Source organism: Astyanax mexicanus, chromosome 2 (assembly GCF_023375975.1).
Source record: "Astyanax mexicanus isolate ESR-SI-001 chromosome 2, AstMex3_surface, whole genome shotgun sequence".
NCBI classification, from domain to species: domain Eukaryota; kingdom Metazoa; phylum Chordata; class Actinopteri; order Characiformes; family Acestrorhamphidae; genus Astyanax; species Astyanax mexicanus.
Window position 1 is genome coordinate 1,821,941 of NC_064409.1, and position 22,253 is coordinate 1,844,193.

General features: G+C 35.5%; 2 protein-coding genes across 6 annotated transcripts in view; both read right to left on the reverse strand.

Annotated features, from left to right (window-relative positions):
• The window catches only part of LOC103040561 (aldo-keto reductase family 1 member B1), a 74,243-nt gene that overhangs the window by 25,992 nt on the left and 25,998 nt on the right, over window positions 1–22,253 (reverse strand). For 2 of the 5 annotated variants that reach the window (XM_049475024.1, XM_049475027.1), the window contains exon 10: window positions 188–528. The exons of 2 other annotated variants lie outside the window; for them this stretch is intronic. In XM_049475024.1, the coding sequence (XP_049330981.1) occupies window positions 486–528 (43 nt within the window). In that variant the 3' untranslated portion in view covers window positions 188–485. Of the gene's footprint in view, window positions 1–187; window positions 529–631; window positions 715–931; window positions 1,016–3,473; window positions 3,556–3,705; window positions 3,813–4,459; window positions 4,583–5,544; window positions 5,623–5,723; window positions 5,841–6,044; window positions 6,213–7,552; window positions 7,816–22,253 lie in introns of those variants that run through there. One more of the 5 variants, XM_049475028.1, reaches the window with a different exon arrangement.
• Window positions 12,172–20,230, reverse strand: LOC125780396 (aldo-keto reductase family 1 member B1-like). Its single transcript, XM_007230677.4, has 10 exons — window positions 20,046–20,230; window positions 18,766–18,933; window positions 17,963–18,079; window positions 17,798–17,875; window positions 14,972–15,094; window positions 14,728–14,834; window positions 14,394–14,475; window positions 13,647–13,730; window positions 13,440–13,522; window positions 12,172–12,322 (listed from the first exon to the last, which is right to left on the reverse strand). The coding sequence occupies exons 1-10, from the start codon at window positions 20,109–20,111 to the stop codon at window positions 12,280–12,282; spliced, it is 951 nt and encodes a 316-aa protein (XP_007230739.3). The 5' UTR covers window positions 20,112–20,230; the 3' UTR covers window positions 12,172–12,279.

Here is a 22,253-nt window from a genome sequence, read left to right on the forward strand (position 1 = left end):
ATCACCAAGTGCAAGGTCAATTGTGCTCTCTCTGGGCTCCGGCAGGGCTGATGGCAAGCTGCATGACTGGGATTCGAACCAGTGATATCCCGATCATGGACAAAATATATAAAACAGTATTGAAACCAGAGTTAATTTGGATTTTTTCAGCATTATTACAAAGAAACAGACTTAACGTAACACTTAGAAATGTTATAACAAGTTATCAAGTTTATTGACTGTTAGCATCAGTTTGATTGATTGATTATTAGTGCAGACTTCATGGTTGATTGGCACTTGTTTTTAAACTAGCTATACTAGCTTAGCATATTAGCTTTTACACATGGATTTAATATGAAAAATGTATGAGTGTGTTACAATTCTAAAATCACAAACATAAATCAAATAGTTGGCATAAAGTACTTAATTATTATGTAGTTTAAAAAGTTGCAAAAATGTATTAAACAGGTTATAACACATTGACGGTGTTGGATAAGGGCTAAAGCTCAGTATTCTGCGTTCAGAGGGAAGTCCTTGTGCTTGGTAGCCCTAAATAAAAGAACAGCAAAATAGTGGCATTAAATTTTGATAAACAGATAATTAAAAGCATAAAATCATACATATACAGTGTTATCACTCTCTCCTGACTCACCACTCCATCGGAAGTATTCTCCAGTTCCTGTTGAAGCTCAGAATGGTGTTCATCTCATCATTATTCAGCTTAAAATCAAACACCTGTATTAAAAACAAATCAGAATATTTAAAAACATGATATAGAGGATATTCGTTTAATGTGAATATGCACATACACATACACAAGCAGTAAGTATTATATTAAACAAATTTATATTTTAATATTATATAAGATTTGAAATAAGAAGTAAAAGATATGTTACCAACTCGTTTGATTTTTCTATAGGAAATAAATGACAATAGGATTAAATGTGATTACCTGGAAGTTTTCTTTGATTCTCTTTGGATTAGCAGATTTGGGAATAACAGCAACATTTCGCTCAATGTGGAACCGGATCAGGACCTGGTAACAGAGTTTTTGCATTAGTAAATCATGTGACAGGAGGCAAGATTATGACTCTCAAACTGTACTAAAATCCGTCATCAACCAGGTAAATGTATATAGGATGTCCTTGTTAGGACAGAGATAAATCCCTAGTCACCCAAGGCCAGAGTCAAGTCCCAAATCTCAAGACCTAAACCCCGAATCAAGTCCCAAGTCTTGACACCCAATTCCTGAGTCAAGTCGCAAGTCAAGTCCCAAGTCTTGACATCTGCACCCTAAGTCAAGTCTCAAGTCTTGACACCAAAGTCCTGAGTCAAGTCCCAAGTCTTGACACCCAAGTCCAGAGACAAGTGCCAAGTCTTGACCCCCAAGTCCTGAGTCAAATCCCAAGTCCTGAGTCAAGTCCCAAGTCTTGACACCCAAGTCCAGAGACAAGTGCCAAGTCTTGACCCCCAAGTCCTGAGTCAAATCCCAAGTCCTGAGTCAAGTCCCAAGTCTTGACACCCAAGTCCAGAGACAAGTGCCAAGCCTTGACACTGTCGTTCGTAATCTGACGACTCTTAAGGCCTCCCTTAAAGGGAAGCCTTGGGCTAGCTTAAAATAGACTCTTTAAAAGTTATCTAGTCATGCATCACTACAAAGCTTTAAATTCAAAAGAAAGAAGATAAAAATCAGACGAGTGCCTTGAGTTAAAGAAAGGAGAAGACGAGTCGTTCCGAAGTTCTAAGTTAATCTTTTATTGTCTTGAAGTCAGCCAGATTCAGTCAGAAGGATTCAGTCTTCTGATGGTACAAGCTTCAGTCTTCTGATGATACAGAGGAATACACACACTTTTATACAGTATTTGGGTGAACAACGGTGGGGGCTTTTGGCACACCTGTTCTTCACTTGGGCACTCTTCTCGTGAGAGAGTCAGCAACGTCTGGGTGAACAACGGTGGGGGCTTTTGGTTCCACCTTTCCTTCTCCAGCTTTTCCCGTGGGAGCTTGGGCCTCTTGAGACACCTGGTATGATAAGCATATTTCTTATCTGTTTCCCACTCAGTTCACAGCAGCCTGGTACAGACTGGGCCTTACTGAGGAAGAGCAGACAGAGTTTTAACTGAACTCAATAAACTCGTTCATATATGGCCAAATTGTACTAATATATGAGTAATATAACATATATTGATCCCTAATATCCTAATTTAGGGTCCCACATTACCCAAGTCCTCAGTCAAGTCCCAAGTCTTGACACCCAAGTCCAGAGACAAGTGCCAAGCCTTGACACCCAAGTCCTGAGTCAAGTCCCAAGTCTTGACACCCAAGTCCAGAGACAAGTGCCAAGCCTTGACACCCAAGTCCTGAGTCAAGTCCCAAGTCTTGACCCCAAAGTCCTGAGTCAAGTCCCAAGTCCTGAGTCTAGTCCCAAGTCTTGACACCCAAGTCCTGAGTCAAGTCCCAAGTCTTGACACCCAAGTCCAGAGACAAGTGCCAAGCCTTGACACCCAAGTCCTGAGTCAAGTCCCAAGTCTTGACACCCAAGTCCAGAGACAAGTGCCAAGCCTTGACACCCAAGAGAATCAAGTCCTGAGTCAAGTCCCAAGTCTTGACACCCAAGTCCAGAGACAAGTGCCAAGCCTTGACACCCAAGTCCTGAGTCAAGTCCCAAGTCTTGACACCCAAGTCCAGAGACAAGTGCCAAGCCTTGACACCCAAGTCCTGAGTCAAGTCCCAAGTCTTGACCCCAAAGTCCTGAGTCAAGTCCTGAGTCTAGTCCCAAGTCTTGACACCCAAGTCCAGAGACAAGTGCCAAGCCTTGACACCCAAGTCCTGAGTCAAGTCCCAAGTCTTGACACCCAAGTCCAGAGACAAGTGCCAAGCCTTGACACCCAAGTCCTGAGTCAAGTCCCAAGTCTTGACACCCAAGTCCAGAGACAAGTGCCAAGCCTTGACACCCAAGTCCAGAGTCAAGTCCCAAGTCTTGACACCCAAGTCCAGAGACAAGTGCCAAGCCTTGACACCCAAGTCCAGAGTCAAGTCCCAAGTCTTGACACCCAAGTCCAGAGACAAGTGCCAAGCCTTGACACCCAAGTCCTGAGTCAAGTCTCAAGTTTTGACATCTGCGTCCTATGTCAAGTCCCGAGAGAATTATCTGCTCTGATCACAACAGACTGGCAGGGTTGTTAACAGAGCATTGTTAGCTAGTAGATGGATAATGAAGCAGTGTTCTTTTTATTTATGTATTTACTGTTATTTACTGCTTATTAGGGTTATCTTATTTTTAGGAGCAAGGTTGCAACCACTTCTCTTTCTAACTCAGTCTCAAGAGGAAGGGTGACACTCAAAAACAAGGGGAACAAGTGAGAAATTGGATTGAGCGTTGATCTATTCCACAAAAAAAGCTGTTTGATAAAAAAGGATATGAAATCCAAGAGATTTAATGTAAATATACATTCATATGTAATGTAATGGATATCAAACAATTACATTATTACCTGTGCTGTTGTCTTATGGTGCTTTGCAGCTATGGCCTTGATCTTTGGTTCATCCAGGAGAGATGGTTCACCTGCTTTTGCCCTGTTAAAAGAGATCACTCAATAAAGTTAAAATGAATCAATAATCATTTAATCACTTCAAATTAACTTCACAAAATGGTCCACGTGAATAAATACCACTCAATTCCAGTGATATCTAGTAAGTTATGAGTATTTACTTATTTAAACCCACCATGGTCTGTCAGGAGAGCCCAGAGGACTGTATGCAGTTACTGAGATTCCCTTAGACTGACAGTAGTTGATCAGCTTCACCTGCGTCAGGTAAGGATGGCACTCAATCTGTAGTAGAAAAGGAAAAAGATCAACTATTTTCTGCTCAAACTAAAAAAGCTGATTAAAGTCTGTGGACAAGAGTGTTTTTTAAACTTGAATATACCATAAAAAATGTGCAATATAATAATAAAACCCTTTACATAAGATTACAGTGGTAATGCTAAGCCAATCAGAAGCTACAGAAGTTATATTAATGAGCTACAGACCCTAAAAAAGAATACAAAATAGTGGTAAAATACAAGTAAACAAACATAAGCAATATTAATGTGTTATAAAATATAGTAATAATCATCCTCTGTCAAAATGAGTGGTAAGACACTAACGCTCAGAGGAAAGAGCAGCGACTCGGTTCTGATACATCAGCTCACAGATGCAGCCTTGTGTTGATCCACATCACCCTAGGAGTGATGAGGGGAAAGAGAGAGCGCCATCTACTGTACTGTACCCACCCAGAGAGAGCAAGGACAATTGTGCTCTCTCAGGACTCCGGCAGCTGATAGCAAGCTGCATGACCAGGATTTAAACCAGCACTTAGACCGCTGGACCACTCGGTGCCCAGCTACACCAACTTATGACAAGACACTTAATAATGTTGTGTTCGTTACAGTGTAATAACTATCAGAGAACAATGTCATTGTGATTCTAAAAGTTACCTGGTTGTTGGCAGGTTTGTATTTGAGGCCTGGTTTATTCAGAAGGGCTTCAATCTGTGCTCTGTTAAAATTGGAGACGCCGATGGCCTTGACCAGCCCAGCGTCCACCAGCTTCTCCATTTCCTTTGGGATAAAATGACATGGATAAAAAATATAAATGAATGCATTGGAAAATCCACATAAAAATAACTTATGTTATGTTATGGTATGTTAAACAGAGATTCTCAACTGGTGGGTCGGGACCCAAAAGTGGGTCGAGGACACGTTCGGGGCGGGGCGCTGACAGCTTGTTAAAATTAAATACATTTTAAAAAAGGAAACAAATTTAAATAATTAATGCTCATCTGATTTTGTATTTTATTTTTTATATCATAATTGTGTGGCTTTATTTATTTTGTGCAGTTTTGATAATTAATTTTATTCTAGTAATGTTTTAACATGTAGTTCCTCAGTTTTTTTAACAAAATGCTCTTAAATTTACTTTGCATAAATTTGAAAAAAATAAGAGAGCACTTAAAAATGATGATTTTCTTTGATTTTAGCAAATTAAAAACCTCTGGAATATAATCAAGAGGAAGATGGATGATCACAAACCATCAAACCACCAAACTGAACTGCTTGAATTTTTACACCAGGAGTAAAGCAGCATAAAGTTATCCAAAAGCAGTGTGTAAGACTGGTGGAGGAGAACATGATGGCAAGATGAATGAAGAAAACTGTGATTAAAAACCATTTCTCATTTTCTGTAAATAAATGCTCTAAATAAGAATATTTTTATTTGGAATTTGGGAGAAATGTTGTCTGTAGTTTATAGAATAAAACAACAATGTTCATTTTACTCAAATATAAACCTATAAATAGCAAAAATCAGAGAAACTGATTCAGAAAATGAAGTGCTCTCTTCATTTTTTTCCAGAGCTGTATATGTTTAAATGGGTTTTTAAAGGCTATTTTTCAAAAATGTTTTTTTTTTTGGTTTGTATTCCATAAAAGTGGGTCTCGACTTAATGACCATGAGAAAATATGGGTCCCAGGCTGAGACCAGTTGAGAACCCCTGATTTAAAAATTATATATATATATATACCTCCCATGTCTCCAGAAAGTTGCTGTTATCAGGAATTACTTGTCCCTCAGCATCAAAAGGAAAACTCTCTTCTCCAGGCTGCAGATACAGATCCAACAGCAAGGCTTTATTTAATGTCTTTATTTGAGGTTATTCACATGTTGCACACTGCAAATGTTCGTTCATTACAGTAACTCTACCTTAAAACCCATAGGCAGGTGAATCAGGTAGAGATCCAGGTAGGGCAGGTTCAGGTCTCTCAGGGTCGTCTCACAGGCTCCTCTGACCAGGTGTCTCTCATGGAAGGTGCTCCATAGCTAAAAAAAATAAATAAAAAAAGATTTACTGTGTAAAGTGAGTCACTGGATAAGTCAGTGTTTATTCTGGAATGGATATAATTCATCTTACTGGAGTCGTGACTCATCAGTCAATCATTACAGCTGCTAATGCTACGATTTCTGCACGTTCTCAGTGACTCTGCAGGTTTTTTAAAAGGTACCACTGTTATATGCAATGCTTACCTTACTGACAATAAAGAGATCCTCCCGTTTCACCACACCTTGATCAATCATGGCGTGAACACCTGCCCCCACCTCTTTCTCATTCTCATAGAGATACGCCCCGTCAATGTGACGATAACCAGCCAGGATCGCTGCCTTTACAGCTTCTTCCACCTGCCCTGGAGACGCCTGGGAACATTATACAGAATTTACACAAAAACGTGCAATAAGTCGAGATTCCATCCAGTACATTAATGTGAAGAAGCTCTAAGTGACGTAGGTACCCTGATGATGTCCATTTATATTTAATAATACTATAATTTGCCATTTATAGGTTTATGTTTGAGTAAAATGAATTCCTAATAGAAAATATCGTAATTTACAGTATTTATTTGCAGAAAATGAGAAATGGCTGAAATAACAAAAAAAAAGATGCAGAGCTTTTAAACTTCAAATAATGCAAAGAAAAAGTTTTTGTATATTCAAAATGTTTAAGAGTTCAGAAATCAATATTTGGTGGAATAACCCTGGTGGTTTTTAATCGCAGTTTCTTTTTTATGCATCTCTGCATCATGTTCTCCTCCACCAGTCTTACACACTGCTTTTGGATAACTTTATGCTGCTTTACTCCTGGTGCAAAAATGTAATTTAATTAGTTCAGCTTGGTTTGATAATTCCAATGCTTTAATAAAAAAATGTTTTACATTTTATATCACTAGTTCTGATACGATTTTTAGAACAAACTGAAAATACTAAAATAAGTGTTCCCTCATTGAGAAACAATAATTAATAATCTGCTCAATGAATTTATGTGATTCAGTTTTTGATTTGGCATCAATAATCAGAATGTCTAAAGCATTTAGTCCTCCTGAAAGCTATTATCTATATGGTAATGTTTTTTGCTTGATGCCTGTGAAATTTAATTTTATAAAGCAATTATTTATTTAAAATAAATAAGTTCATTTTAAAAGTATTTTTTTAATTTGTGTTCCTGGGTCAATTTGACCCCAGTGTATGTTTTATTATCCAAAAGATGTCTGATGTTAATTACTAACGCCATTGCTAATCATGTTATGTTAATGTCTAAATATTATATTTAGTGCAATGCTGTTCCTTACCTCTAACAGGTAATGATTCAATTACTTTAGAAAGTCCAACATATAAAACACATTACGACTCTTAATTCCTATAGCCACCACTTTCTAAGAACTCTAAATAGTTAATTTTATCTGGATTACACTAATTTACACAAATCAGATATCTTTAATTTCCTTTAATTTTATTTTTTTACTAACAGATCAGTTACTGTTATATAATATTAAAAATATATATGTGGAATTGTCCTCCTTGCATTAGCCTGCATATATACTGTAACTGCTAACAGGGAGTTTAATATAAAAAGAAACAGATTCCTGAAACAGAATTTGAGGAGAGAAGCTGCAGAAACTGCATCAGATAACATCAGCCAACAACGCCTTCTAAGAAAACGCTCTGTGCAATAAACTAAAACTCAAAAACAACAGGCTTACCTTCCACGTACCCAACCCTAAAATGGGCATTCTTGCTCCAGTATTAAGAGTGATAGTAGACGCCATTATGATAATGCAGATTAATCCTGTTATAGACCTGCTATAATGAAGCAGCTGTGCAATAGTGATTTTCACGATCACTTTCTCTGCTTTTTAACACGGGTAAGTAGATTAAAGGGCGAATTCAGTAGCTGCTGTTTCTCCACCCCTTTATAAACGCTAAAGATCAGAGCTGAGAGGTTAAGTAGACGGTCTATCAAACAGTAGCATCCTGACTTTCCTTACATTCTTTAAGTATACCTATAAAAAAAACATATATCCTAATTAAAATACAATCTAAATACATTTGTAATGGAAAAACAAACAAACTAATACAGTCTTATATGGCTTCATTTTTTATTTATTAGTTAAAATGTAACAGAACTGCAAATGTGAATTTTTAACATTTTTTTAACACAGAAATGTTCATTTTTAAACTTGAAATATAAGTAAACTGTGATTAAAAAGTCCAAATCTGTGCTGTGACTAACAGCAAACAACTGATTGGCGCTAAGATTGGTGCCAAAAATGAGCCTCTACTGTTTGTTAACCACACCTTGCATGATGTCCACACCTTACCTCCTACTATTACATAACCATAATTATATAATCCTATAGTGAAATAGAGAACTGATACCTTATGAGGGTTATGGATTTAGAAACAGTCCAAGTCTAGTAAAGAGATTAAAAAGGGTCATGCACAGAAAGACACAAACACAGGCAAGATCAGTGCTTTGTAAGTGAATGGACAGGACCATATCTAATACTCGGCAAGGAGTGTGTGTGTGTGTTTGGTAAATGGGTATGTATATATAGGGAATTTTTTTGTGCAAAAAAAAAAATCTGCAATCAAAATTTTAAGAATCAAAAGGAAAAAGTGTATGTTACAAATTCAAAAGAGAAAAATACAACAAATACATATTTTAATATATACTTGGTTAATTTATTATTCTTTGCAGTGATTTAAAAGAATGATATTTTTGTTTGTTTTTGTGGATTTTACTGCCAAAGATTATCTTAATCTTCTGGAATCTCTCATTTGCTTCTGCTTCGTTTTTTTGCATCTGAGTTTTGGCACAATTTTTAGAAGATTCTCGAAGCAAAAGTCTTTAGGAGCAACATCCACATTAATACACAGAAAATACACAAATACACAAAAATAAAAGCAAAAACTAGCAAAATCCAAACTGAAATAATTTTCAAAAAACTGCAAAGAATAACAAAGTAACCAAGTATATTTAAAAACATATATTTGCTATATATTTTTTCCTCTTTTAAATTTGCAACACACAATTTTTTCTTTTGATTCTTAAAATTTTTATTGCAGATTTTTCATTTTTTTGGTGTAAAACGTTTGGCACAAAATTCACTCCATATATGTACTGTATAGTGAGTGAAACAGTTGTGATCAGTATTCTGGTGATTGTGGTCTAAGAGGTGTCATGTAAAATGTCATGTGATGAGGTGAGTGAGTGATGTCAGTGTGTGGTGCATTCTGGGTAATGGAGACTGGAGATAGAGGATCACTGGTAGACATAAGTGCAGAAGGAACAGCGCCTTCAAAGCCATGTGTGACTCTGACTCCAGATAAAAGATTAGCTACTGTACAAAACTTTATCAGTGCAGTATTCAGATTCACACAGATTTTGTTTGGGAAAGGAACAAAAAGTCCTTGAAAATGTGAGAAAAAATAGCAAATGTGGTTTAAGTATGTGAGAATAGAATTACACATTTCGCACAATGTGTTCCAATTTTTACTAAGTTACATTTAGCTTTCTGTGCAACACAGTGCAACATTTCAACTGCTGGCTTGTGAGAAAAAGTCACCGATCTGAAGCAAAGGATAAAAGCAGAGCTCAACTTTCTACCTCTTACTGTTCAGAATGTGGGGTAGTTTGGTAGAGACACTGGGTGATGTATGGGTTTAGGGGTGGGGAGAAGGGAGAGCTGATTAAGCTGAGCAGTGTGCCTCTGATAGTGGTGAGACATAGATGGTTAGACGTCACTAGGGGGTAGTATTATTGATGAACTGATTTGCATATTGTAATCCTCGCCTACAGCACAGCTGAACCTGTGAGGGTGAATTTTAGGCAGGCCTGTTATGTTCCAAATTTAAGCTATCAATGAAAGAATATATATGTTTTTGTGTTTAGTGCTTATTTAAGAACAGCTACATAACATTTCTTTACATGTAGTTGTCCAATAATAATAATCCATTAATGCGTCCATCCATCCATCAATTTTATCATCTTTACCCTCACCTCTGAATATTTTATATACAATATATATTAACATCTATTCTTTTGGTGAATAATTGAGGGCTGTTATCTGGAAATCGATAATAATCGCTGTAGTAAGACCTATCCAGTTTCTCATGGGGTTCTGGGGTAATTTTCTCTTTTATGGGGTTTTATTTTTATCCTCTGTGATTTTATTCCCGTCCAGAACGATCATGTACATGTTTAATTTTCTCAGACGTCCTCTGAAATAGAAAATTACAGGCTGAATTATCTACTGTTTTTCTCTGAACTCCGTGCTCCTCCGGTAATTTTAATCCTGTCCGGACGCACATCTCTGAGTTTCGTCTCCTCACCTTTAATAAAATAGATATTTGTCCACTGCCGCACACCGTAATTACACTTTGGACGCGCCACGCATTTCCACGGAGATGCACATACTGAAAACACAACTGTGAGTGGAAATGGAGGAGCTACTGAACTCTGTGATGTCATATGACCGAGAAAAAAGCCTAAAAACTCACTGGTCCTCCTGTTTTTTCTATTGCAGTCTGGATGCAGGAGTTTTATCACTGAGTAGAAGTGTAAAATATTTATAATATTGTTAAAATGACAATTAAACACTTGTTACACCCTATTAAGCAAATTATTAAGCATGGACTGTTACCTAATGCTAAATGTTATTAGTGAAAATAAAATAAAATAGAGTGAATTCATTACAGTGCACACTTCATCAGAATGTGAACAGTCCTTTTCTTCTTGGAATTTCTGAGACAGTAATGTTTACTCATAAGACATGCTGTGACAGAAACAGATTCCATGAACTGGTTGCCCTTCCTGTGACCACAGATGCACTTCTGCTGCATAAGTATCATCCAAATCATCCCAAAATCTCTATGGAGATTCTGTCGACCATAACACAAAACGGTGCAGGTCCAGATAAACCAGTTCTGCAACAACATGATGCAGCTTTGCTTCACTGAGGTAAACTCACCAATCAGCTTCATCAGGTTGTAGAAAGTTTTCTCTTTACACTGTTTTTGTTCTGTTTAAACAGTTTAACAAAGGCAGTGTGGCTCCTCCCACAAAGCACACATGAGCCAGGTAAAGCTGAATTATTGATTAATGGTATGAAAATTCTGAGAATCTGCTTTTTGAGGAGCTGGTCTCCTTTATTTCTGTGGCCAAACCTGCCTCAGGTGTTCTCCTGATAAAGCTCAGCTTTATCCCCCATGTTAACACAGACAGCAATCTGCTGCTGGTTTTACTTTTTGAACATTTTTGGTGGGCCTAATTTTTTAATATATGGGCCTATAATATATTCCTTGATTTCTCATTTTTAAGTACATTGCCATGCAGAGTTAAGTACTGTAATACTAGGAAATAGCATGAAATAAATACTACAGTTATTACAAATCTACAGTTTGCCTTATCTTATAATTCTGTACAAAAGTAAAAAAAATAAAAATAAAAAACTTTTGCCGGATTTATTTAACAAAACTAGCCAGACAAGACATCATTTTCAGTCAGGATGAAGGAAAATACATAAAGAACAAATGTCAGCAACAACAGTTCATCCAATTCTTTATATTATATTTTTTATACCCTTTCCAAAAAAGGACATTTCTTTTAACTGAAAAATCTTTCATTGCTCTTCTAACGAAAGACTGCCTTCAATTTATATCTCAGATTCTAATCATTTGAAGAGCATTTGCAAATAGCAGTTCTCCCCTCATTATACCCTAAACTCAGTTTCTCTGATTTTGCTATTTATAGGTTTATGTTTGAGTAAAATGAACATTGTTGTTTTATTTTATAAACTACAGACAACATTTCTCCCAAATTACAAATAAAAATATTCTCTTTATTTATAGAAAAAGAGAAATGGCTGAAATAACAAAAAAAGATGCAGAACTTTCAGACCTCAAATAATGCAAAGAAAACAAGTTTTATGAGTTCAAAAATCAATATTTGGTGGAAGAATCCTGTTTTTTTTTATGCATCTTGGCATCATGTTCTCCTCCACCAGTCTTACACACTGCTTTTGGATAACTTTATGCTGCTTTACTCCTGGTGCAAAAATTCAAGCAGTTCAGTTTGGTGGTTTGATGGCTTGTGATCATCCATCTTCCTCTTGATTATATTCCAGAGGTTTTTAATTTGATAAAATCAAAGAAACTCAACATTCTTTTTAAGTGGTCTCTTTTTTATTTTATTTTATTTTTTCTATGTTTATTTCACATAGAAGCATCAGTGAAAGGAACATAGATTAAAAGAGGAGAACTCTTAGGCAAGGTTGGATGGTGATTGATGGTTAGAAAAAAAAATTACATACACTTTAACTTAAGCTTAAAGTTTATTTATTGGTGGTTTATCAAAGCTTAATATTTATTTCTGTTGAAGCAGCCTGGACAGATTATAATATTGCACGTATGTCTGTAGGACAGGAGCTCAGTATTCTGCGTTCAGAGGGTAGTCTTTGTGTTTCGTAGCCCTAAATAAAAGAGGGAGAAGAAGTGATTATTAAATATATACTGCATGTTTATGTAGTTGCAACCAGAAGTAATCGACTGACATTGAGGAGCGACAGTGACTGAATCTTCAGTGAGGAGTACTGCTTTTGTATTGGTGGAGACAACCAACGAATCCATGGTCAACGCCTAGATGTCCAGATTACGTTTGGCATTCACATCAAGAACATTTACAGCCCAAAGTTACGTTCATGAGGTTCTGAAACCAATAGCCCTACCCAGTGCCGGGGCTCCCTACACCCTGCACTGCCCCCCAAATAGCGCTTTTCTACCAAAGTGGAAACCGGCATCATTATGGTTTGCTAAACCGAATTTTGAACCGTTTTCACCGCGTTTCCTCCAACAAAGGTAGGTTTTGTAGCATCGGGAACCGAAGAATATTAGGTTCTTTAGCGCAAACTTTGACGACATCTGTAGGCGTGTCTATTTAAACAGGAGCACCGCCGGGCTAAGGGCTGCCACTATGATCAGGAGATTGCCAGTTCGAATCCTGGTCATGTAGCTTGCCATCGGCTACTGGATCCCTAAGAGTGCACAGTTGGTCTTGCTCTCTCTCTGGGTGGGTACAGTACAGAAGATGGCGCTCTCTCTTTCCCCTCATCACTCCTAGGGTGATGTGGATCAGCACAAGGCTGCGTCTGTGAGCTGATGTATCAGAACCGAGTCACTGCGCTTTTACCTTCGAGGGTTAGTGCTGTGATGCTACTCGGCAATGCTACAGCATCAGCAGCAGTTTAAAAATGTGTCGGAGGAGGTGTGGGGGAATCTCTAGTGATGGGGGAGTCCTAATTAATGGGTTGGGTAATTGGCCGTGTAAATTGGGAAGAAAATGGGGGAAAAAGTTTCAAATAAAATGCAAGCTAGTTCACCGAAAAGAACCTCGATTCTATGTCCAATGAAAAACAAGTATCTCCAAAACAGCAACTTTACAGAAAAGAGAAAAAATCTTCTAAACTTTCAATGGAAGCCAATGTAAAAATAATCTATTTCAGGTAATTTTGAAGTATTTTGAAGTATTTCTATTGGTCCATTCATTCAGAAATTTTAGCATAGTGTACGGAACAGTTGTTTTTCACTTACCACTCAAATGGACATGTTCTCCAGTTCCTGTTGAAGCTCAGAATGGTTTGCATTTCTTGTGGACTCAGCTTAAAGTCAAAAACCTGTATAAAAATAACAATTTTAACAGCAGGATGTAGTTTAGTTTATGTACTTTTCTTGTAATGTGTAGAGGAATTTGCAGAGGAACTAAAACATCAAAACAAAGTCAACAACAATTACAATTACCTGGAAGTTTTCCTTGATTCTCTTTGCGTTGGCAGATTTGGGAATCACCACAACGTTCCTCTCGATATGGAACCGGATTAGAACCTGTTGAAGAATTAGAAGATGTAGTAGAACTTTAAAACTCTAATCCCTTGTGAAAAAGTTGTGTATTTAAATATATAATAATAGGGTATTTGGGCTATATGCAGAATAATTAAAGTATACTTTTTTACTTTTTACTCAAACTTACATTTTTACCTGCTTAATCTGTATTTTAGTATACTTTAAAAAGTATACTTTATTTGGTGGTGCTAATTTTGTATGGGTGATGTACTTAGCAAAAATATATGCTTATTATTTTTACTTTATATAATAATAATACTTACTTTTTGGATAAATTAAATAAATGTCTTTTAAACAAAATGCAAAAGAAACAGCAGCTTGTGCTTCACTTTTAATTGTGCTAAAGTTTTATGTATGTAAAAATCTAAATTTCACAATCGAGAATCGCTCATATATTTAATATTTATATAGTTTTCTGTTATATTTGCTTAGTTATACCTGCACTAGGTTTCTGTGAATGTGTGCACATTTGTTATAACCTGACACTTGTACATGAGGAAGCTATTATTATAGATTTTATATATTTATCTAGTCGAATATGATGAATATTAATCCTGCTGTGATTTGCCGTGGCTCATACAGTACATGTGTAAAGCTCAGTTTATTTATTTATTTGTTTTGAGTCAGTGTAAATGCATACAGTACCTGTGCAGGTGATTTCTTGTGTTTATCAGCAATGGCCTTGATGTTTGGGTCGTCCAGGAGGGATGGATCACCTGGCTTTGCCCTGTAATAAAAAAAGAGTTTTAACATGTTTGAATGCTCAAATTTAAAAAATGCTAAAAAAAAAAAAAAAAAGAACAATGTCGGGGCACTGGGTGATGTATGGGTTTAAGGGCGGGGCAGAAGTGAGAGCTGATTGGGCTGAGCAGTGTGCCTCTGATAGCTGTGAGACGCAGATGGTTGGACGTCACCAGGAGGGCGGTATTATTAGATTAAGACTTGTTAATTGTTTAATTTAGTTTTTGTTTTTTCTCACCATGGTCTGTCAGGAGAGCCCAGAGGACTGTATGCCGTCACAGCGATGCCCTTAGAGTGACAGTAGTTGATCAGCCTCACCTGTGTCAGGTAAGGATGACACTCAACCTGGAACAGAATAAAAAGGATAAAAAGCGTGAATAAAGACATGAGCTCCATTCTATGAGAAATACAGAAAAATGCAAATTAGGTATTTCTCATAGAATGTATGTACATAGTATGTATGTAAGAAATGCAAAGTCTACCTGATTAATGGCAGGTTTGTATTTGAGGCCTGGTTTATTCAGGATGGCTTCAATCTGGAAGTGGTTGAAGTTTGAGATGCCGATGGCCTTGACCAGTCCTGCATCCACCAGCTTCTCCATTTCCTTTTTGATTAAATCATGAATTTAAAACATTAAATTTATTTATATTCACAAAATGCACAACTTTATATAGAGACTTTTATTATAGAAAACCTGTAAGAATTAAGCACTGCTTATAGGGAAAATGAAGTTTTTAAAGGAATCAGAAAGCAAAATATTTTTTGTTGTCAGCTAATGTAGATGAAGTTACATAAGTTACAGATAAAATTCTTAAAGATTTAAAATTCCTTTAAATCTTGATAAAACGTCAAGTAGAGCATAGATTAGATCAATTAATAGATTAAAACTTGATTAAATGTCATAGTAATAAGGCTGTCACGCTAACAAATGCTAACATCGCTAGCATTCTTTCTTTTAAAACTGATTTAAAAAACTCAATGCAGTGGTTCAGTTAGAAAATAATATATATAATAAAAGAGTTATTTAAAAGCATGTTGAATTTTACAGTTTTTAGCAAGTTTATTCTTCTGTACAATGTAAAGCATTTAGCTAAAAGTGATGCTAAACTAACAGGGCTCTTTTTAATCCATGTTGAACTTAGATAATGATGAGAATAAAATCTTGTTACGGAGGGAGATGTTTATATTTTTCTTTGTTGCCTTCCCTTTTCTAAGCTACCTCACTCTTGCGCTCTCCTTCACTCTTTCTATCAGTCCTGCAGGTTACCGGTGAGAGGGAGGAGCTGATTAATTGATCCTGGTCCTGCGTCACAATAAAGCGCTGGCCGATGTGGAGTGCAGCGCGACACCCGACCCATTCAACCACCACGCCGCCTATACCAAACCACCTGTCTTACTATTCTTATTGTTTGTGCTGTTGTGAGTAAAAACGGAGCTGTTTAGATAACTAAAACATGTTATTTAACTTTGTTATAATACTTCTGTAAATACACTTCAAATAATACTAAAAGCCAAGGTAGCAGTGTAGGGGATAAGGCCTGTTTCTTTGGGAGGGGGTTTCTTTTCTCCTGTGTTTTGTTAGTTAGGGAGGGAGGGAAGATTTATGTATTTTTATTTCCTTTTTTTTTGTTAGGTAAGTTAGTTCTAAATTTCTAAGTTAGTTTTGTTTGTTTGTTATTTTAGGCATTTCTTATCCCTGATGTAAATGCTACTGATTATTATAAATAAATCATTTTGGCTTGTATCTCTGTGGTTGGTGTCATCTTTGGTCTGGGCTAAAAATGCGTGAGTGGGTGTCGTCTTAGCATATGTTACTGGTCTGGCTTTTCAGGCCGTAACAATCTGCAATAAAGACTTGAGACTTGAGCCACAGAAAATAAACAATATTATCTGTAACCTAGAAAATACAACAGTTGGTTACTATAGTTTATACTATTTATACTATTTATATTATAAGCTAATCAATGCTTTTATAGACAGGCGTTTCAGTGAAAAATCCACTCATTATTCTGATTTTAATTCCTAGTTTTCATTATATGTTTCTAAAGGCAATTTATTATCAGTTTACCTTATAAAAGAGGAATTGATAATATCTGTCTGCATGTGTGTGATCACATGGTCTAAGATGTCATGTGTTATCACATGTTCTCTGTTTATTCAGTGTGTGTTTTTATCATAAATCTGTTTCTGTTCCTGTGCTCAGCTCCACCCCAAAAATCTGTCAGGCGCTCAATAATAGACCAAAAATAGATGCCAAATTAATTCAAGACACATGCATTCAGTTGATATTTACCAAAAATGGCATTTTTAAGTACTAGTGCTGCACAATATGTTGTTTTAGCGTCATCATCACAATGAAAGCTTTTTTTGTGGTTATTTTTGGTGACGTTTTGTTAAAAATTCTTTATTTTAAATTGCTCCAATATAAGTATATTGCAGAATATGTGTAAATTAAGGAAAGTAAATACTGTGTTATCTTACTTAAGTAGAAATGTTGGTTCTCTATACTTTCCTGGAGTAATTATTTTTACACATTACACATTTTCTCACAATTACAGTATCTGATCTTTCTACTCCTTACATTTTTGCTTCTTGCAAAAAGTTGTGTTTTTATATCTAGTAATAGTGTACTTGAACTGTATGCAGAATATTTAGATACTTAGATATATTTAGATATATTTATATACTTTTTTCTATACTTAAATTAACAGTGTACTTACTTTAGTATATTTTATTTGGATGTGTTTTTTTTTGCACTGTGATGTATTTATATATAAAATATACTTAGTATTATTTTATAAAACGTGTGCAGGTGTGATGGATCACAGTATAAACCAATAGGGAGTCAGAATGGTATATGTTTATACTTCTCTACATCCAATCACAATCAGATTCACTCTATCTGGATGGAGAGATTTATCTGGATAGGGGTTTTATTGAACGATGAGAAGCCGGAATTAAAACCAGCTGAAATAAAATAGAAGTAACGAGGCTATTTTATTCAAATGTAAGAAGTAGAAAGTTATGATAATTGGGTGAAAATACATTTTTTTTGGGTAGTGCACTGTAGGACCCTGTGGGCATGGCCTAAGCTTTTGTTCTTAATGGCTTTTTTTCCCCTTTTATTACTTTTACTTTTATACTTTAAGAGTAAAAAACTTGAGTTGATTCTACAGATTAATGTCTTTTTAATTGTCCTGTATACTAGGATTATACAGTTTTGTGCAATTTCATTCATAAGCAATTGAAGTTAGAAAACAAAAATATATGTAATATATGTAAAAAATGTGATTTTTGAGTTAATTACCTCCCATGTATCCAGAAAGTTGCTCTTATCTGGAATGGCTTGTCCCTCAGTGTCAAAAGGAAACAAGTTGTCTCCAGGCTGCAGATTCAGATCCAGTCATTAGTATACAGTATGTATATTATGAAAAATATATTTTATATAATATATATATTTATTAATGAATACCTGGAAGCCAACAGGCAAGTGAACTAGGTAGAGATCCAGGTAGGGCAGGTTCAGGTCACTCAGGGTCTTCTCACAGGCTCCTCGAACCAGATGCCGCTCATGAAATGTGCACCATAGCTGCCGAAAGAGATTATGTAAAATGTTAAATATTAGAAATATTAAATGCCACTTTGATTATATTTGATTTAGCACAGTACATTATGTTTTACTCATGCTATAATAAGACTTTCAAGGTTGGAAAGAGCATTAAAAGTGTGTTTAAATTAGGTAATGAATACTAAAAGTACATTTTCAGTTTAATATATATTTTTTAAAATACATATTAAATATACTTTTCTGTATTTCTATAAAATTCATTTTTAAGCTACATGCATTAAATTGAACATTGTGTTGATAGAAAATGTAAATGTCTTGGCATTAATATATATTTTTCCCAGTAGCATTAAGGTGTACATAATATATGCATCAATGCACAAAGTACTAAAATTACAATATACTTCAAGTCTATTAAATTAAATATGATGTTTAAAAAGCACATTCTTAAATCTACTAAAGTTTGCAGAAGTTTTACAAAAAAAAAAAATCTAAAAATCACAACCTAATGCTTTTATGTTGTATTTGTAGCTTAATTACAATTGAAATATACTTAAATTGCCAGGGAAGTTTCTCCAGAATAGTATGTTTAATATGTATTTAAGTACATATTAATTTCATTGTTTTTCCATGTTAAGAATACTTTAATAAATATACTTAAAATGTACTTTTCTTTAACAAGGGATGCAGTGGTTATATGCAGTTCCTACCTTACTGACGATGAAGAGATCCTCTCTTTTCACCACTTTTTGGTTAATCATGGCGTGAACAGCAGCTCCCACCTCTTTCTCATTCTCATAAACATACGCCCCATCAATGTGACGATAACCAGCCAGAATCGCAGCTTTTACAGCTTCTTCTACCTGCCCTGGAGTGGACTGCAGGAATACATCACATTTATTTTAAAAGAAATGCAGATAAATATAAAACTACTACTAAACTGCACAATGTAGACAATCGTTTTAAATGATTTTATGCATTTAATCAAAGTTAAACTATTTAAATGATACTTATGCTTGTGAAAAATTTAAAAGTATGCTTAAATTATGCTGAAATAGGTCTGTACTTAAGTTATGTTATATTGGAATTACCAATCTGTTTCTAATTACTACTTGTTTGTAATTAAAATAATATAAATTTGCACTAAATTCATACTAAGTATACTGAGTGTATTTGTTTGAGCTGTTTCCAACTGAACATTAAAACCATATTAAAACTGTAAATAAAATAAAGTACACTAAGTTTTATTGCAGAATTACAGGATACGTTTCTAGGATACGTTTAGTAAAAGTGTAGTTTTATCATAAAAACACAGTTTTGTAAAATAATACGTAAAGTATATGAACAAAATTAGCACAGCCAAATAAAGTAAACATTTTTAAAGTACGCTGAAATACAGATTAATGAGGTAAAATGCAATTAATGTTATATGGGAACCACTTATTTCTACTTAATTACTATTTGTTTGTAATTCAAATAATTCACTTTTTAATTCACTTTTTACACAATTAAAGTATATTTGTGTGAGCTGTGTCTAACTGAACATTAAAACCATATAAAATGTGTGATTAAAATATAAATTGAACATCACATTTATATAAAAAAAGCTAAATATAAAAAAGTAAATATATAAAAGTAAATTTTTAACACTAAGTTACAGTTGTAACACATTTAACACGTTCATCTGCACAGTTATAATTTAAATGCAAATTTAATTGAAGCACACAAAGTTGTATTGCATGAAATAAATGTATTTAAATTTATAGTTTTATAGCTTTAAAAAAATACCACTAAGTACATAATTTTAATAACTACATCACCAGTACATAAATGATGTAACTATTTTAAATTATACAGAAATACATATTAAGTACCGGTATGTAAAATTCAAGTATAAGGAAAAAAATATATTTAAATTATTCTGCATATAGTTTAAATGCATTATTATTAGATATAAATAAACTACTTTTTCACAAAAGTATAATCTTACCTTCCATGTGCCCAGCCCAACAAGGGGCATCCGTGCTCCAGTATTGAGAGTGATAGACGTTGCCATGGTGACGCAGTTCTATCTAAAGCTACTATAGTGAAGCAGTGCTGCAGTAGTGATTGCACGAGCAGATTCTCTGCTTATAAACAGGAAGATTCCCAGATAAAAGCAAAGCATCAGGATTTTGACTGGTCATGTCTGGAGCCCAACCCCTCACACACTGGAGCCAAGGGGGAGGAGCCTGTAACCAGTCCTGCAAAAGATTGCATTCAGTGAGGATGACTTAAGCTTGGTAAACATATATTTGGGTTGAAAGAGTTTAAGGGCTGGGCTGCTTGAGTATGCGCATTTTTGAGTTCTTGAGAATTGAGAACTAGTGCATTTCAAAAAATTAGAATTTCATTAAAAAGTTACTTTATTTTAGTAATTCAGTTCAAAATGTGAAACTCATACATTAAATATATTTATACAACAGTTAGTTCCGACCTCACAATCTGATTGGTTGAGAAGTGATCTAGCCGTGATGATATTTCGTGATAAGATCACGGTCTTCTCACACTAAACTTGTATCTCTCCGCCGATGCGTTGCCGAGTAACGGCGTATATACACATGACACCGGCAGCAGCGTTAGCTTAGCACAGACTAGCGCTCAGCCACGGCACGCTCGCCCGCAGCGCTGACTCGTCTTTCGTGGAAAAAAGGAAAGAAAATCGCTCGGTTACTGCCATCTTACAGCCAGAACGCTAACCAGCTAGGCTAAGCTAAGTTAATGCTGAGCTAAAGCAAGCTACGCTAACCTAACCACAGTCCAGCCGGCTAGCTAAAACCAACACCACCCAGCAAAACAAGCAGAAATGCTAAAATTCGCGGCTTTCACCTGAAGACGACTCCACGGAGCAGGAGAGGAGAGTATTAGCGTTATTTCACGCTCCTGACGTTACCATCTTCACTTATTCCCAATTTTGCTTTCAAGCTAACTTTCGTGGTGTTAGTCTGCCTGAACCATACACTGTATGTAGTTAAGTTGTGGTGGAACTACTTTTTGGCGGAAGGCTCAGTCCATATTAAAGCATATTCAAACTGAATTTCTTAAAGTTCTTTGATTTATTTTCTTTCTTTATTTAGTAAAATAACTTTTATATAGTAGAAACTGTATAAAAGCAATAGAACACTCGAGGTCGTGTGTTATCGCGAATAACATCACGGCTGTGATGATCTACAGTACTCGCCTTCGGCTCGTGCCTGCGACCAAATCACAGCCGTGATGTTATTTCGCGATAACACACTCCCTCTCGTGTTCTATTGCTTAAATATTACTCACAAGTACAGTATGTTCACATTGCTCAAATAAAATCCGATTTTTTGCTCAGATCTTGCCGGTTTACATTCACTGTAAGTGTAAGTGATCTGTATCTGTGTGTAATGTGAACACAGAATCTGTTCCTGAAACACCGTCTCATATGCTGCACATTGATACCTGTATAAACGTCTCCTTCTTCACCAACAACAAAAACCCTCATATTAGAGAGAGGAGAGACTCGTAGCTTTATAAAGGGAAATGGATGAGTTAGCAGCTCATATGTGGAGCATCTTTTGCTGGAGTGGAGAGTAAACAGCTGCTCTGAAGTTCATGCTCAGGTCCAGGAGGTGAAAAAAGAACAGGTGGTTTGCTTTTGCTAGTTTTTTTTTGTGGATTTCATTTTCCAGCAGGACTTGGCACACATATTCAAATTTTCTGAGATACTGATTTTTGGGTTTTCATCACCTGTAAGCCACAATCATCAACAATAAAAGAAATAAACACTTAAAATAGATCACTCTGTGTGTAATACATCTATATAATATACATATTTCACATTTTGAACAGAATTGCTGAAATAAAGTATTTTTTTGAGATGCACTCAAAGTGATGTATGTGATTGGTCTGTGGGCACTTACAGATGATGCCAACTGTGTAGGTGAACCCTGTATATCGTATTTGCTGAACACACCTGGCATGATGTCCACACCCTACCTGGTTTGATTAGATAGCATCATAAAATAAAACATTTGGAATGGTTACAAATAACCAGGGAACCCCAGGCATATATATTAGTCATTGTTTAATAGTCGTAATTTTCTTTTTCTATTGTTTTTTCCTGATCAAAATAGAATAAGAATATTATATTTTTTCTGTATGTTAAACCTTTAAAACCTGTAACATAACT